The 17312-nt window shown below is 44.9% G+C and overlaps 1 protein-coding gene across 1 annotated transcript in view; it reads left to right on the plus strand.

Moving 5' to 3' along the window:
* Window positions 1–17312, plus strand: part of Eipr1 (EARP complex and GARP complex interacting protein 1) — a 111274-nt gene that overhangs the window by 1420 nt on the left and 92542 nt on the right. Inside the window, exons 2-3 of the mRNA XM_027424718.2 lie at window positions 6930–7013; window positions 13514–13646. Of these exons, the coding sequence (XP_027280519.1) occupies window positions 6930–7013; window positions 13514–13646 (217 nt within the window). The remainder of the gene's footprint in view (window positions 1–6929; window positions 7014–13513; window positions 13647–17312) is intronic.

The raw sequence follows: 17312 nt of genomic DNA on the forward strand, positions 1-17312 counted from the left end.
CTGAGCTTTGTTTAGCTGGTAGGGTGGCTTCATAGGACCTGGGAGTTCCCATGCTTCGGGCTGTGGGACAGTAAGGGCAGCATGGTGTTACCCGCCCACCCCTATCCTCTCACTCCATCATGGTGTAGTTGATGGTGTAGTTCCTTGTAATAGCTGTTCAGGCTTCTTATTTCTCTCTCTCTCTCCCCTCTCTCCCTCCCCTCTCCCTCCCTCCCTCCCTCCCTCCCCCTCCCTCTCCTTTTTGAAATGTGGCCCTGGCTGTCCTGGAACTCATTGTGTATCAGTGTCTTGCCTGCATATATGCCTAGGCATTATATGTGTACCAGTGCTCATGGAGGCCAGAAGAGGGTGCAGATACCTTGGAACTGGAATTACAGATAGTTGTGAGCCTCCATGTGGATGCTAGGAATTGAACCTGGGTTCTCCGCAAGAGCAGCTAGTATTAGTAATCCCTGAGCCATCTCTCCAGACCTTTCTTTCTTCCTTCCTTCCTTCCTTCCTTCCTTCCTTCCTTCCTTCCTTCCTTCCTTCCTTTCTTCCTTGAGATAAATCTTGGTAACCTATTTTCTTGGTGCAATCTTTCATCATTCAGTTGACAAATGTCTTAGCTCTCCCTCCCCTCCAAACAGTTTCTCTATGTAACCCTGGCCTTGAGCTCAGAGATCCACTTGCCACTGCCTCCTGAGTGCTGGGAATAAAGGCGTGCACCACCGCTGCCCAGCTTAGCTTGCTTTTTCTATTGCTGTGATAAACACCATGACCAAAAGCAACTTGGGGAAGGAAGGGTTTATTTCACCTCACAGGTCTATTATGAAGGGAAGTCGAGGGCAGGAACTTAAGACAGGGATGTGGAGGTAGGAACTGAAGCAGAGACCATGGAGGAATGCTGCTTTCTGCCTTGCTCTCAGGTTCATGGTCAGTTACCTCTCCTGTATCTCCCAGGACCAGCTACCTAGGGGTGACACTGCCCATATCAACAGTTAATGTAGAAAATGTCCCACAAGAAGGGCCTAGGCCTGGCCCAGGATGATGTGGTAGACTTTGGGGAGCCCCTTTTGAGGGCCTTACCCTGCCTGGGGAGTGGAGGGGGGATGGCTAGGGGCAGGTGGGATGTTGGGGGGAGGGGAGGGAGAGGGAGAAGGGATTGACATCTGAAGCAAGCTTGTTCCTAATTTGAACTAATAAAAAAAAATGTCCCACAAAATTGCCTGCAAGCCAATCTGATGGAGGCATTTTGTAATTTGAAGTTCCTCTTCCCAGATAACTCCAGCTTGTGACAAATTGACAAAAAATGGACCAGGACATCAAATAACTACATTGTGGCCTACTGTGTACCAGGCCTTTTGTGTCATTGGATCACAGTTGGAAACAGACAAGTTACAGCTCTTGTGTGTTCCATTCAACCTTGCCCAGGGCAGAGGTGTTTCTGTACACAGGGTTTCAGGGTTCAGTTGGTCAGTTGGTTTTTGTGGTGCTGGGATGGAACTTGAGAACTCCTGCATGGTAGTCCAGTGCTCTACCACTGAGCCATGGCTTGTTTAAAAATATTCATCAGGTAGCTATTTAATATATGTATTTTTATTTTTTCTTGTTTCTCTCTTCTGCTCCTTCAGTTGTCCACTCACTTTGGCTAGCTTGCTCTCCTGGTGTCTTGGTGAGGAGGCTGTTTGTGAGGGGAGTCTGCTAATTGTAGGAGAAGGCTGGCCTGGCCCTGTTCTCTGGTTAGAGCCCGAGCATTTTGTCACTGCTCTCTTTGCTAAGCTAGTATTACTCTTTCAAGGGCACTGCTTTTAGATGCTTTTGGCTGTCTACTGTGTAGTTAGCCATGCATTTCACACTTTAGGAAGCAGCCAGGTGAGAGAATAAGTTTCCCAACGGAGTGCTGTGAACTCCTGAGTTCCTAGTGACTATTTTCTGCCATTGTCTGGACCCTTCAGCCTTTTTCAGGTCCTGTTATTTGTTTGGCTTATTTCATGGAGACCATCAACTAGAAATCTCATTAAAAATATGCTAGAGCTTTTCTGCATGAGAACAAGGGGACACATGGACTTATGAAAGGTGTCTGACATTCTAACTGTAGCCACATATGTCACCTGCTTCACTGTAAAAGCTCTAGAGACAGCCAGGCATTCTCCACTAATCCAGTCCTTGACTCAGTGGAACCTGTTAGATTATCTTCCTGATCAGACCAAACTGCTAGTGCAGGTCACTTAGTTTTGGTTAACTTCTTCCGCAAATGATGACATTTTTTCTCTTTCTTTTCTTTCTTTCTTTCTTTCTTTCTTTCTTTCTTTCTTTCTTTCTCTCTCTCTCTCTTTTTTTTTTAACCATAGTTTATTCCAGGTAGAGGAGGGGTAGAGAGGAAGAGAGAGAAGTGAGGAATAGAAGAGAGCAAAAAGAGAAGCAAGTGATGGCATTTAATCTTCTTTTCTGCTTAATGTTTCACCAGAGGGTGATTTTACTACAGTGGTCTGTGTCAGTGTTTTTGACACTTAATACTCTACCAGTTTGTCTTGTGGTCTTGTAAAGTCTCTGTTTTCTCTCTGCTAATGAAAAGTCTGGGTCTTGCACTTTATTTGTAGCTTATTGGTAGAAACTGACATAGAACAAGTGATCCAATACCAGAATGGCTAGAATAAATCAACCTTAGTAATTCTGCTTAACAAATAGCCTCTCCTAAAAATGGGAAGGTCTCAGTTGAAACTTCTGTGAGACTCTTACAGACACATTTTAGATTTGTTTGTGAGAATGATTTATCTGTTTTTCTTGAAACAGAACAAAACAAAAAACCACAACCATGTATTGTATGAGATTGAAAAAAAATACCTCTAGGTCAGTAATGCCATGCTGAATTCTGGCAGCTTGCTTTCTGAGCTCTATTCTCTGTCACTTCTCCCATACCTTCCCAGGGCACTGTAAGTAGCATGCATGAGGTAGGTAACATCATGCCTGACATGAGGTGTGTCCCTGCCCGTCATCTTCACCCAGGAACAGACGCATTCTGGAACTGCTCTTATTTTTTAGATGGCTGCTAATGCAGGGCACTTAATTTTGATTTCCTCCTTTTGTGAAATGAAGACATTTAATCTTGTTTTCTGCCTAATCTTGAGCCACAGGATGATTTTGTGAAATGTTTTCCTTTTACCGTGGTCTTTGCCAGTGTCTTTGATATTTAATCCCATACAGTTTGTATTTCAATATTTTTAGCTGTTTGTCTTCTCTCTCTTGATGAGTCTAGGCCTTGAACCTCTTGGACATTTCCATGACATCTGCAGAACAGGAGATAAGTGTGTGCCAGCCTTTTGCCATCAACCTGAAATACAAAAAGGACCTTTTAAAAAAAGATCACATATAAATGGGTTGCCATTTGTGTACCATGTGCCCATGGAAGTTAGAAGAAGAATTGGAGTCATAGGTATTTGTGAGCTACTGTATAGGTGCAGGGAATTGAACTCAGACCCTCTTCAAGAGCAGTCAGCGCTCTTAACCACTGAGCCATCTCCCCAATCCTTAGAAAAGACTTTCAATGTGGAATAGTTATTTCTTCTCAGTTGGGTCCTCTCCCTGGTCCTGTTTTTTGGGAACTCTGGGCCTTGTATCATCTGTGTGACCCTAAGCTGCATTTGAAGGTCTTTGTATACTAATCTAAAGGGGAGCCCTCTGTCTGTTTTCTGCCCACCAGGGTCGCTCTGGCCCTTGGTGGCTGCCTTCTTCCCTCTGAAAGTCACTGTGGTCTAAGTGGGTTCTTTACGGCACATAGAGTTCAGAGGTTCTGAGGTGTTACTGATAGTCCCCAGCTTTTGGTGCATGTCTGTGCAGATGCCTACATCCACAAATTTTCACAAACTGGTAAGGATGTTCAAACTGTCCATCCAAGTGTGCAGGGGGAGGGAGGACTGACCATGTGTCCTTAGCCTGCTTTGCATGGTGAGAGGGTGTTCCACATAGTGTGTATGCTTCCCTGGACAGGTAGTTCCTCCATTTTATTGAAATACACCATCAGTTAAATTTCGTGCTGCTGCCCCTGGGAAGGGTGGGGAAACAGAGGTAGTGTTAATGGTTCTTCTGAAATCTAAAATTGCACTAATTGTGGTATAGACTAGATGGTCAAGGCAGCTGTTAACGCTCTCTCTTACTGATTTTCAAAGAAAAGAAAGAAGAAATAAGCACATAAATAAGTAAGCAGTAAAAACACTGAGCTCAGCTGCGATGGTCAGGAAGGAGACTGTAGTGGGGGAGTGGCTGTGTACAGTGTGGACAGAAATTTAGAGGCTTCCATTGTTCCCTAAGAGAGGAGCCCCATGACAGCCTCACTACTAAAATTAATTCACTGGAGGTCTTTGTTACTTGGGGGTGGCTTCATGTGAGCATTTGTAACCCTGCCTTTCCCAGCATCCAAAGCTGCCTACATTCCTGGACACGTGACTCCTTCCTCCATCTTTAGAGCCAGCACAGCTGCCCAAGTGAGTTCTTACAGTTGCCCAAGTCTGTCTGTCTGTCTGTCTGTCTGTCTGTCTGTCTTTCTTTCTTTCTTTCTTTCTTTCTTTCTTTCTTTCTTTCTTTCTTTCTTTCCTTTCTTTCTTCCTTTCTTTTTTTAAGAATTTTTAAAAAATATTTATTTATTATGTATGCAGTATTCTGCCTGCATGTATCCCTGCATGCCAGAAGAGGGCACAGATGGTTGTAAGCCACCATGTGGTTGCTGGGAATTGAACTGAGGACCTCTGGAAGAGCAGTCAGTGCTCTTAACCTCTGAGCCATCTCTCCAGCCCTGCCCAAGTCTTTCTTAAGCTACTCTCACCTTTCCTGGAGGCTCATCTTACTGAAAACCCAACGTTTGAGGGAGGAGTGTTGAGGACAAAGAACACAGGAGGAAAGTATGGAACTTTGCTCACAAATCAACATCTCTCTTCCAGAAGAATCATGGGTGGGAATGATGAGGGGAGAGGCTAAGAATTGGAGGAATATTCATGTCTCTTTTGAGAATGATGAGATCTTCCAGGAATGAGTGTCCCCTTTCTTCCTTCTTCATGGACTGGAATTTCCAGTTATGGCTAGTTAAACATCTTTAGCTTTGAAGTGGGAAGAGAGAGACTTAAGTCTGGGTCAAGTATGCCTTATATTACAGTTCTGGACAAAATATTTATCAGTGACCAATGTGCCTATGCAGAGCACAGTTGGATCTAAATTAAAGGTAAGACCTCCAAGGAGACCAACACCAAACCTTTGTCCTTCTCTAGTCACCCATGGAATGCCACACAGTAAGTGAAGAATAACTTCTTGGTAAAAGTGGCCCAGGGAACTTGTAGCCCCATACATCAGAGGTACTATCAATGGCAAACTAATAATGTATGGCTTAGCTGTGTGGCCTCCAAATTGACTGGTTTCTCCCTGCTTGATTTCTGAGGGAGGTTCTCATTATATAGCCCAGGCTTGCCTTGAACTCATGACCCCTGTGCCTGGGGTCATGGGTATGCAGTGCCACATGTGAGTAGGAGCAAATGAAACTAGAGGGTTGATTGACATTTCCCCCTGTAACTCCATCCCTGATCCTGCTGTTTCCATGTGACTTCAGCCACGAGAGTGTTCCTGGACATTCTCCCCTTCTCCAGTCCTTGACTTAGTGGAAGCTGTACAGTCCCTTCTCTCTGTGTGTATGAGCACAGTCATAGATCTAGGGATTGGGATGTAGACATTTTGACTGGGCCATTGTTGTGCCTACAGCAGGATGCAAAGTGTAAGTAAGTTACAGGGCTCTGGCCTGGGTCCTGGTAATGATTGGACTGAAAGAGTTGGGTAATCCGTTTTCTCCGAGCATGAAATTTTTCATTTTGCCTTTTACCAATGAACGCTCTGACTGTAGTTGTTACTACAGTTTATGCTCTCCTCAGTTTCCTAGACTTCATCTTCGGGAAGCCTGGTGGCTTGGTTGGACCCTGACCCTAGAGATGCCTTCGTCTGCAGGAGCATTTTCCCCAAGCTCATTCCACTTTCTGGGGACGACCTGCAACCCCAGTTGCTCAACTGTTTTGCTTAAGCTCTGAAGGGCCATCCAGCCCAGGTCTCCCAAATGGCAGATGTCTGTGACAAATGGCAGAGCACCACTCTTCCTGGTATATACATCTTAGAATGTTAGGGCCTGTTTCCTAGGGGATAGGCTATTTGAACTTCCTGCCCCTTTCCATTTTCTTTTGTTTTTGCCCTTTTTTTTTTTTTTTTTTTTTTTTTTTTTTGTCTTACTGTGAAATGACTCAGTTTCTGCATGATCACTTTGGATGCTCCCTTTCTGTGGAAGACTTACTGCTGGCAGGTTTCCCCCAGCCTAGGAGCAGTGGTCTGCACAGCTTCAGTGCCACCTCTGGTTATATTTCTGCTCCCCCTTACTGAGTCCCTGTGTGGTGAGAGCTTTGCCAGCTTCTTTGTGGTGGACCCTGCCCTGTGCAGGTTTGCATCCCAAGCCTCCTACGCTGTCACAGTTTTCCTCAGACTTCAACCTGCAGGTGCCATGTAACCAGATCCCAGGCTTCTTCACAGACTCAGGCCTTGAGGCAGACTGTGTTTTGCATAGCTTTTCTAGTTCTCTGCAGGGAAGTTGGCTTCAACTACCTGCATTGCATCGCTGGAAGCCATTTCTGTTGTGTTGTTTTGATGAAGGGTAATTTGTTGAACCAATCTATTTATTGCTGACATGGTGGTTTTATTACACAACTTAACTATTGCTGTGTGAATAATTTGTATCTTTATTGCTTAGATTAGTGCCCACTTAGAGTTATTTCACGTACAGATTTGAAGTGCAGTTGTGTTAGGAGTGTGCAGTCGCCTCTAGACACTGCTGATTTATCCTTCATCACAGCAGATGAGATGAGCCGACTTTTCAGTGTCTATTAAGCCTAACTTCATAAATGTGTATGCGTTTCCTTCCTCCTCAGGCACGTGCTCTAACACCTCAAACTGCAGAAACAGATGCCATTCGCTTCTTGGTTGGGACACAGTCTCTTAAATATGATAATCAGGTAACTATTTTTGACAAATGTATACATGTTAATTACTAAGCTTATTCTTAGTTTCATATCCATTTTGCTCTTGATTTTTTAAGCAACATTTTAAAAAATTTAATGCCACCAAACAAAATTTTCATTAGGTTTAAGTATATATTTCCAAGTCATAACTATTATTCAACTGTATAATCATTAAGCACAATAATTTAAACATTCTGTTTAGTGTATCTCTTACATGTTTGTTTTTTTTCTCTTACATGTTTGTATGGGTGTATGATGTATGTACGTGTTTGTGTGTGTATTATAAGTGCATGTGTATATGGAGGTTAAAGGTTGACTTTGGATGTCTTTTCAATTGTATTCTCTTTCTCTCTCTCTCTCTCTCTCTCTCTCTCTCTCTCTCTCTCTCTCTCTCTCTCTCTCTCTCTGTGTGTGTGTGTGTGTGTGTGTGTGTGTGTAACAGAGTAAGACATCTTACTTCGTAGCCTGGCTGGTTTGGAACTATGTAGACCAGGCTGGCCTCAAACTCCAAGAGATCTGTCTGCCTCCTGAGTGCTGAGATTAGAGGTGTGTGCCATCATGTCAGGCAGTACCTTTTATGTTGAGTTGGGGTTGCTCATTAAGCCTAGAGCTCATTGATTTGGCCAGATTTGTGAGCTCCAGAGATCTGTCTGTCTCTCCTTCTCTACTGCTAGGATTATCAGTTTATCAGCCATCACATCTGGCTTTTATGTAAGTGCTGACAATCCAAACTCAGGTCTTCATGATCATGCAGCGAGTAGTTTAGTCACTGTGCTATCTTCTTTAGCCATGTTTAGTTGCTTTTGTAGTTTGGTTTTGTTTTATGGTCACACAGATTTTACTGGATAAGTGATTAAGAAGCAGTCTGGTAACTTTAGTTCCAGGAAATCTGATGCTGTCTTTTGGCTGCTTTGGGCATTAGACACATACATGGTATACAGGTAAACATTCAGGCACAACAGCCATACATATAAAATAAAGTTTCTTAAAAAAAAGAAAAAAGATGTGTGTTTGTAGTCTCTGAATCTACCTTAACAAAGGTATGTGGAATCTCACAGTGTCCTTCCCAGGGTTCTGAGCCTTTGTCTCTCCCAGCTGTGCCTCATGACACCTTCCCCTTCCTTCCTCCCTTCCTGGCTCAGAAGCAACTGTTGACTCTGCTCTACCTGTCCTCTGGGATATGTGCCTTCAGTATAGGGCTCCTACTGTACGATTCTGGTTGGTTCTTTTCTGTTTCTATTTTTCTTCAATTTTATCCCTCTCTACTGTGGGATGCCCTGGGCATTTTCTGAGGACTAAGGATCTTTTAATGCCTGTCACCCTGTCACTAAGCAGTTGTCACAGGTGCCTTTATGTTATAGAAGTTTAGACACGTTGGCAACACTATTTTTTTATTTATTTTTAATTATGTATCTGTGTATGGATCTCTGTGTGGGTATGTGTCTACAAGTGCAGGAGCCCAAGAAGGCCAAAGGTGCCCTGATCCTCTGCAAAGGCAGTACATACTCTTAATGGCTGAGCTCCCATGGTTATTTCTTTTTTTCTTTTTTCTTTTCTTTTTTTTTTTTGGTTTTTCGAGAGAGGGTTTCTCTGTATTGCTTTGGAGCCTGTCCTGGAATTTGCTCTGTAGATCAGTATGGCTTCGAATAAACAGAGATCCTCCTGCCTCTGCCTCCCGAGTGCTGGGATTAAAGGCATGCACCACCAACACCCAGTCCATGGTTATTTCTAATATTAAAATACATTTGTTTATTTACAAGGAAATATTGTGATGTCCTAGATTTTGTTTGACATTTGTTATATTTCTAGGCAGTCAATTTAGATTCTTTTTCTTCTAAAGAAATGATAATATCTGGGGTTCTTGTGCCTGGAACTCCAGTTCTGTGATTTTTGCCACAGTGGATTCCATGGGCCTGTAGGTCTGCATGTCATGGAGACCTGGCCAGTTTGCCTGTTAGAGAGACTTGAAGCCAATACCCCAGAACTTTCCACAGACCTCATGTCACCTTCTTCAACCCTCAGTTGTGGGTGGTTGTGGTGTGGTGGAGCATGAGAGGTCTGCATCCAGGAGATGTGGGGTTGTGTTTGGGTCAAGGATTTCCCAACAGTCTGTTTCATCAGAACCCTTGAGCACCCCCAGGGTTGGCTGGGATTGTGTACCTGGAGCAGGCTGGACATCTGAGTCAGTCTCAGGAGAGACAGAGACCAAGATAGCCAGTCCCCTGCCACGCTTCCCTCGATGTGTTGCCTCTGTGAGTCACGTTCTTCACTGTCTGAGAACTCTGGTTTCATTTGATGTATTGATTATGCCCCCATAATTTCTTTTTAAAATGCTGTACTTTGGGTTGAAGAGATGGCTCAACAATAGGAACCTAGGTTTGATTCCCAGCATCCACAAGGGGGCTCACAACCCTCTGTAACTTCAGACTCAGTGGATCCGATGCCCTCTCCTGGCCTCCACAGACACTGCATGCATGTAGTATGCAGACGTCCATGGAGGCAAAATACCCATATACATAAAATAAAAATAAAGGTTAAAAATGCTATACTTAAGTATTTCTGAGTTTTATATTTACATCTAATGAGACAATGAAGAGACAGTTTGTGGCCTCCAGTAATCTGATTGGGTTAGTCATCTCCCTAGCTTTGGCTTCATGGATGTGTCTTCATTGTGCAAAAGAGTATTCATTGCTTTAAAAGACACAGATCCAGGCCTAGGGGGTTCTGGAATCAGGGTATTTTGGGTTCTCTGTGTTGCCAAGCTTCTTTGGGGTTTATGTTCTGGGGTGGAAGACTCAAGGATGTTAATATATTTAGGGAGTCACACCATTGGCCTGATAAGCATTGGGGAAAGTGTGACATATTTATTAAGGTTGCCATTTCTTCTTTACAGTTATAGCTGAAAGATGGACTCTGGCCTTAGCTAAATGGATCTAGAAATCCAATTCTCTAAATTTACAAATGTTGAAGTAAGAGCCCAGATGGGCTTAGTGACTCACCTAAGGTAACACAGCCAGGAAGTGGCGGGATTCAGGCTGGAACCCAGGTTTCCTACCTCACATGATAGAGGGAAACAGACGATAGTGTTTTTAGTGCCACTGACTTTTACTGGGATTAGAGAAAATTAATGAGACATGACCATGTAAATGGCTTGCCCTGTCCAGCATCAGCATAGGAGGGCTCTCTGTCATTGTCACTGAGCTATGAGTTGAGAGCTGGGTGTAGTCATGGGCCTTCAGGCAAGGAAAGCTAGTGAGTGACTGGAGGGGACAGACAGTTCAGCTGAAGCAGTACCATGGAAGATGGGCAAAGGCAGCAGTCAGTGTGTAAGGATCCCACAGGGCACCACTGGAGCCTAGAGGCTCTTTAAGTAGGCAGCTTTTGATGGGTGTGGGTGCATGCACCCATGTGAACCTGTGGAGGGTATCGATGGATGTTGGGTATCCCTTTTAATCTTACTTTTGGTACAGGATCTCCTTATTGTACTTAACCCACTACCCCATAGGCCAACTGCGAGCTGGGGGCTCCTGTCTCCTCCCCACTGTATTGGGGTTGCAGATGCCTGCAGTCACACTTGGATTTTACATGGGTTCTGGGGAATCTGAACTAAAGTCCTCATGTTTGTCTGACAAGGACTTCCCTCACCAAGCCATCTTCCCATCTCTGCTTTTGTTGTGTGTGGGAAGTCAGAGGACAGCTCGAAGGAGTCAAATCTTTACTTTCCCCATCTAGGGTCCAGGGATCAAATTCAGGTCATCAGGTGTGGTAACAAGTGCCTTTACTCCATGAGCCATCTTGTGGGACCCTGCTTTTGACTTTAACTTTTTTGTGACAGGATATCACCGTATAGTCCTGAAATTTGCTATGTAAACCAGGCTGGCTTTGAACTTCCAGAGACCCACCTGCCCCTACCTCCCAAGTGATGGGGTGTGTGCCACTATGCATGGTTGAAAAAAAATTTTTATTGCATTTTTTGTTTATTTTGTGTGCATTGATGTGGGAGAGTCACACATGCCACCCTCTTTCTTTCTTTCTTTCTTTCTTTCTTTCTTTCTTTCTTTCTTTCTTTCTTTCTTTCTTTCCTCTGAGAAAGGGTTTCTCTGTAGCCTTGGCTGTCCTGGAACTCATTCTGTAGACTAGGCTGGCCTCAACCTCATGGCGATCCGCCTGCCTCTCCCTCCCCAGTGCTGGGATTAAAGGGGTGTGCCACCACCCACTTTTTTTCAGATTTTTTTTATTTAAATTAGAAACAAGATTGTTTTGCATGATAATCCCAGTTCCCTCTCCCTCCCCTCCTCCCCTACCACCTTCTCATCTTTGTAGATCTCCAGACATTTCCCTAGTACCTGATTTCTCTGTAAACCTAAAATGTCTCCCTCTATTATGGTATCTCCATTCTTGTTATCTTCTATTCTTCCCCTGACTCAACCTTTCTTCTCCCTCATGTCCTCTGCATCCCTCCTCTTCTCCCCTTCTCATTCTCCTAGCTCCCTCCCACCTCTTCCCGTGCTCCCAATTTGCTCAGGATATCTTGACCCACTCCAGGGGATCATGTATGTCTTTCTTAAGGTCCTCCTTGTTTACTAGTTTCTCTGGCAGTGTGGATTGTAGGCTGGTATTCCTTTACTTTATGTCTAAAATCCACATATGAGTGAGTACATATCATATTTGTCTTTTTGTGATTGGGTTACTTCACTCAGAATGGTTTCTTCTAGTTCCATCCATTTTCCTGCAAATTTCAAGATTCCATTGTTTGTTTGTTTTTTTCTGCTGAGTAGTACTCCATTGTGTAAATGTACCACATTTTCTCTATCCATTACTTGGTTGAGGGGCATCTAGGCTGCTTCCAATTTCTGGCTATTACAAATAGCACCACCCACTTTTGATTTGTTGTTTTGTCCAGTGTCCCCATCCCTTAACAGCCCTACCACTCCTGGTCTCTGTTACCTCAGATCTGTCTCATCTGCTTTTGAGCTGAACTGGAGGGCAGGGAGAAACTCACAGGCACTCCTAATGTTTCCCAAAGGGTAGGGGACTGTACCTGTGTGCCCTGGGTTTGTTTGTACTAACTGGCCTGCTCAACCTTTTAAGTGGCCAGCACTGGCCATTTCAGGCCACTGGCATTGGACTCCACACTGGGGAGCGCAGAGCGACTCTTGAAGAAGACGGGGTCACTTTTGCATGAAACACTGAAGGGGAGGAAGAATCATGAATAAGCAAGAGTCCTTCTGAAGCTAGACCACATACACATGCTGTTAGCTAATGTTGCAAACACTTTAGTATTAGATGTTTGTTTTGATAGCAAAAGTCACGCATATTATTCATTAGAAAAACCATTAAAAATGTGAAGCACATAGAGTCAAAGGCAAAGACTGTGGCTCCCACCTCCGGAGAGACTCCTTGAATTTATTCTCAGTTGGGGGACACATGTGCGTTTTTAGACAAAAATGTGTATCATATTTGTGTAGTTCTTTTTTATGTTCCTGTCTTCTGAAATCTATATACGGACATCTTCCCACACTGCTAAATAGTCTACCAGGTACTAAATAGCTCCATGGGGTTCTACCACAGCCAGGCACTGGCAGGTGTCTGAACTCGTCCTGGGCATCAAGGTGGCTTTGTCTCCTTCATTACAGTAATGAGTGCCAATGGGGAGCTTTCCTGGAAGAAATATGTGCAGATCCATGTGTTTTCTTAGTATATGTACGTTTTTTAAAAATAAGTGTTTTCTACTGGCTTGGGTCCTAATCAGAGAGTTTGAGTGTGAAAATCATTACATTTCCTCTAATTTTTTTCCAGGAAAGCATGGAGTTGGTGTAGCTAGCCTTCTCACTCAGAGACCTAAATTTAACAGTGTTGTAATTAATAGTATACAACCACGGGTGCTGATATGTTGGCCTCATTTTTAAAAAGAAACAATAAATGTACTAAAATACAGTCCCATCCCACCTCAGTCACTGCTGCCTTGAGTTGAGTCTTGTGCATCATAGAGGGACCAGGCATGGTTCACCTGGCTCCCAGTGGGCATCAGCCCCCTTAAGGGGTCACCCTAAGACCAGCAGCCCCCACAGTTGTTCTCAGGTCTCATTGGGCAGCAGCCCCCATGGTCACTCTGGACCTCACTGGACAGCAGTCCCTTGCCACTTCCCATCCTCCCTGCCACCACAGAGCAGGTCTGAGTAACTGAGAGGTGGATACTAGCATGCCCTCATCCCGAGCCTCTTGAGAGCAGAGGCTTATTAACACTGTAGGTTTTTAGACTGGAGAAGACTGGCTGGCAGCATTATGCAGTGTGGCATTGTGGAAGTCCTCCGTGGGGACTTGGCACTCTGCCTCTGGGAAAAGGGGCTCTGTGAGAATAAAACTGTAGGGGCATGTACTCTTCAAAGGTGCAGCCGACACTGAGTTTGCTTGTGCTTCTCTATAATCATATAGCTTATTAAGGTGTGAGGAAAGAATTTGAGATGCTGACTGTCCTTTTCTTGCTTTTGTAGATCCACATCATAGATTTTGATGATGAAAATAACATTATAAATAAAAATGTCCTCCTTCATCAAGCGGGTGAGATCTGGCATATCAGTGCCAGCCCAGCAGATAAAGGCGTGCTTGCCACCTGCTACAACAAAAGTAAGTGCCATGCTTATTTCTCTCTCTCTCTCTCTCTCTCTCTCCTTTCTCTCTCTCTCTGTCTCTCTCTCCCCCCTCTCTGTGTGTGTGTGAGAGAGAGGGAGGGAGGGAGAGAGAGAGAGAGAGAGAGAGAAAGAGAGAGAGAGAGGAAGAGAGCGAGCTGGTGGTGTCATGTGAGAGTGATTTTGTATTGACAATGGTTCTGTGGGCAATTTAGAATTTGTGATCATTCACGTAGGTGCTGCCCTTATACACTGTGACAGTGGGAGTGGATGTTTGGGGTTCAGGGTTGGTTGCTGTTCCAGGAGCACTGGAGGGTTCTGAAAGGGGTACTCTGCTCTGGTGCGAGCCACACAACTCCAAGCATGGCATCGACTTGCTTCCTTCTCACTGCCTGATGTTGGGGACATAGGGTTTCCTGAGCTGTCATCTAGCCCTCTCTGACAACAGTGGTGTTATGTGCACTTGCTAGTTGTGTTTCCATGCGCCTGGCAGGCCTCCACCTGCCAGCCTAGTGTTCCAGTCTCTGGGACCTTCAGCATTTGTGTCAGAGACAGTGAGCCGACCCCACTTCTCCCTCAGTTCTCCTTGCTGTCTTTGCGATGACTTTCCTGATGCTGGTTTTGGGAGAAACACTCATCTCATGCCATAGCGTGCATCACTTTCTGTTGGGTGTCTACCAGAAAGTCTTCTTCTAGAACCTTCTGATTAGACTCTGCTCCATAGTGTGCTGCCTGTTCATTTCTTTCTGTCATAACTTCAGGCCATCCTGTCTTTATTTTAAACATATGTTCTCTTATTCCGGGAAAAAAAAGTTTGCTGAAAGATCTTTTCCTCCCATAATCCATTGAAACTTCCTTCCTTCCCTCTCTCCCTCCCTTCCTTTCTTCCTTCTTTTTTGATAGGTGTTTCCTATATAGCTCAAGCTGGTCTTGAATTCTTAACCTCCTGTTCAACCTTCCATTTGCTTGGGCTACAGAGTGTTTGCCAACACACCCAGTGCTCCCTATCATGTCTGGTGTTCCCCATATCCTTCATTTTTTACTTTTAATTTTTTTACATGGTGTTATTCCACTTGTTGGGAAGACATTCACATTAAATTTGCCTGTCTTAGTTACCATACTGTTGTTGTGAAGAAACACCATGACCAAGGCAACTTATAAAAACCCCCAGCATTTAATTGGGAGCATGTTTGCAGTTTCAAAGGGTGAGTCAGTGGCCATCATGTTGGGGAGCATGGTGGCAAGCAGGCAGGTATGGCTTGGGAGAAGTAGCTGAGAGTGTACCTGTTGAGACAAGGACCATGGGGCAGAGAGGGGGAGCTAACTGGGAATGGTTTTGGCTTTTGAAACTTCAAAGCCCACTTCCAGTGACCCATATCCTCCAATAAGGCCACACCCCCTAACCCATTCCAAAACAGTTCACCAACTGTGGTCAAGCATTTATATGTATGAGCCTATGGGAGCCACACACCAGAAGCTCCCTTTCATCACCAGGCTGCTCTAGGTGGTGGTTGTTTGTCTGTTGCTCTGTCTTTGCAACACAGCTTTCCCATTTGTCTTTACATTGGTATGTCTGAGAGGGTGAATTTGTTATACTCCTACCTGCTGTATTGAACACTGGTACAAATGCTGCCCTATGTCACTTGAGCAGACTCTACTGAAGGTGACTTGTATGTAGTCACCTCAGTCTGATTGTTGCTCCTGTTCCATGGCTGTCACACTCATCCCAGCATTCTGTCTCCAGTCTTCTAATCCAGCTATCCATTCTCTCTCCTTTTAGGGAGATTGCAGCCTTTCATACTTGAAGAGAGCCATGTTTCTTGCATGAAGACAGTGGTCTCCAGAAAGTCACATTTAGACATGAGGCTGATGTTTATGATTACCTCAAGTCTGCTGATTTTTGTCACCCTCACCTTTGATATAGCGTGTGGTGCTGACAGTCGCAGGACATCCCTTCCCTTGGTCATATTAGCCCAGTTCTTAGCAGATTACAGGTCTGACAGTACTCAGGGTTGTGCACACGGGTTTGCATGCAGATGAGTCCTGGAGTGCGTCAGACCCAGTCGTGTTCTTTAGAGTCCTAGCCAAGGCCATGCTGGGTGTCCAGGATGTACCACAAGAGGTGGTGGGGTCAGAGTTTACTCTGATGTTATTGTCAGAACAATCCCTCAAGCCCAGTCCTCTCCATGCTGTGCACAGTGGTGGCCAGGTATGGTCACTATGGGAATTGCATTCAGAAAATGATGGAAGGCAGCCAGAAGTGAAGGTCCATTGGTAGTTTCAAGTATATCTCTGGAGGACTCAGGTCTGGGGTCTTCAGGGTCTTGTTTCCACCTTATGGTCATGCTTCCTACCATGTGCACTATCCTCTATAGACTCTCTGACCTCCATTGACTCTCTGACCTCCATTGACTCTCTGTCCTCTATAGACTCACAGTCCTCCATAGACTCTCTGCCCTCTGTAGACTCTCTCTCCTCCATAGACTCTCTGTCCTCTATAGACTCACAGTCCTCCATAGACTCTCTGTCCTCCATAGACTCCCTGTCCTCCATAAACTCTCTGTCCTCCATAGACTCCCTGTCCTCTATAGACTCTCTGTCCTCCATAGACTCCCTGTCCTCTATAGACTCACAGTCCTCCATAGACTCTCTGTCCTCCTCCATAGACTCCCTGTCCTCTATAGACTCACAGTCCTCCATAGACTCTCTGTCCTCCATAGACTCTCTGTCCTCTGTAGACTCTCTCTCCTCCATAGACTCTCTATCCTCCATAGACTCTCTGTCCTCCATAGACTCTGTCCTCCATAGACTCTCTGTCCTCCATAGACTCCCTGTCCTCTATAGACTCACAGTCCTCCATAGACTCTCTGTCCTCCATAGACTCCCTGTCCTCTATAGACTCTCTGTCCTCCATAGACTCTCTGTCCCCCATAGATCTGTCCTCCTTAGACTCTCTCTACTCTATCGACTGTCTGTCCTCCACCGACTGTCTGTCCTCCATAGACTCTCTGTCCTCCATACACTCACTTTCCTCCATAGACTCTCTCTCCTCCATAGACTCTGTCCTCCATAGACTCACAGTCTTCCTTAAGCTCACTGAGGAACACATGAATCTCCATTTCTTTCTACTTTCTTCCTCAAGTCTCTGAGCTCTTTCAAGTGCTGCCATCTGGAGTATCTCTCCACTGTAACGGTTTGCTACCCCTGCACAATTCTGTCCACTCTGAGAAGCTGCCGTCAAGATGGGCTTTGGGGCAGCACTTCTGCCCCCAGGGTCCCGAGGTACACACTGATGGCTTAGTGTATGTTCTTCTGAGTCTCCTGACAAGTGTTATTTGGGACTGGATTTCGAATATTGGTGGGATCCCCAGTTGTGGGTAGAATTAAGTTTCTAGGGCTTCTGGGTCTGAATGTCAGGTTTTCTTGGCTCTCTACTTGGGTTTGGCAGCTCCTCAGTCCGTATGGGGCTGACAGTGATTTGAGCTGCTCACTTGCTAGTGGTTAACAGCAGCAGCCGACTGGTATGAAGAAGAAGCCTTCGTCCTGGCTTGCTGCCATGTGTATTGGTTCCTTCCAGTTACCTAGAATCTCGTCAAGTCAGGATCTTTGTGAGACTAGCCTTTCCCCCCTCAATGTTGAAGGCAGGTTGGCTCACCATTCAGTG

Source organism: Cricetulus griseus, chromosome 7 (assembly GCF_003668045.3).
Source record: "Cricetulus griseus strain 17A/GY chromosome 7, alternate assembly CriGri-PICRH-1.0, whole genome shotgun sequence".
Lineage (NCBI taxonomy): Eukaryota > Metazoa > Chordata > Mammalia > Rodentia > Cricetidae > Cricetulus > Cricetulus griseus.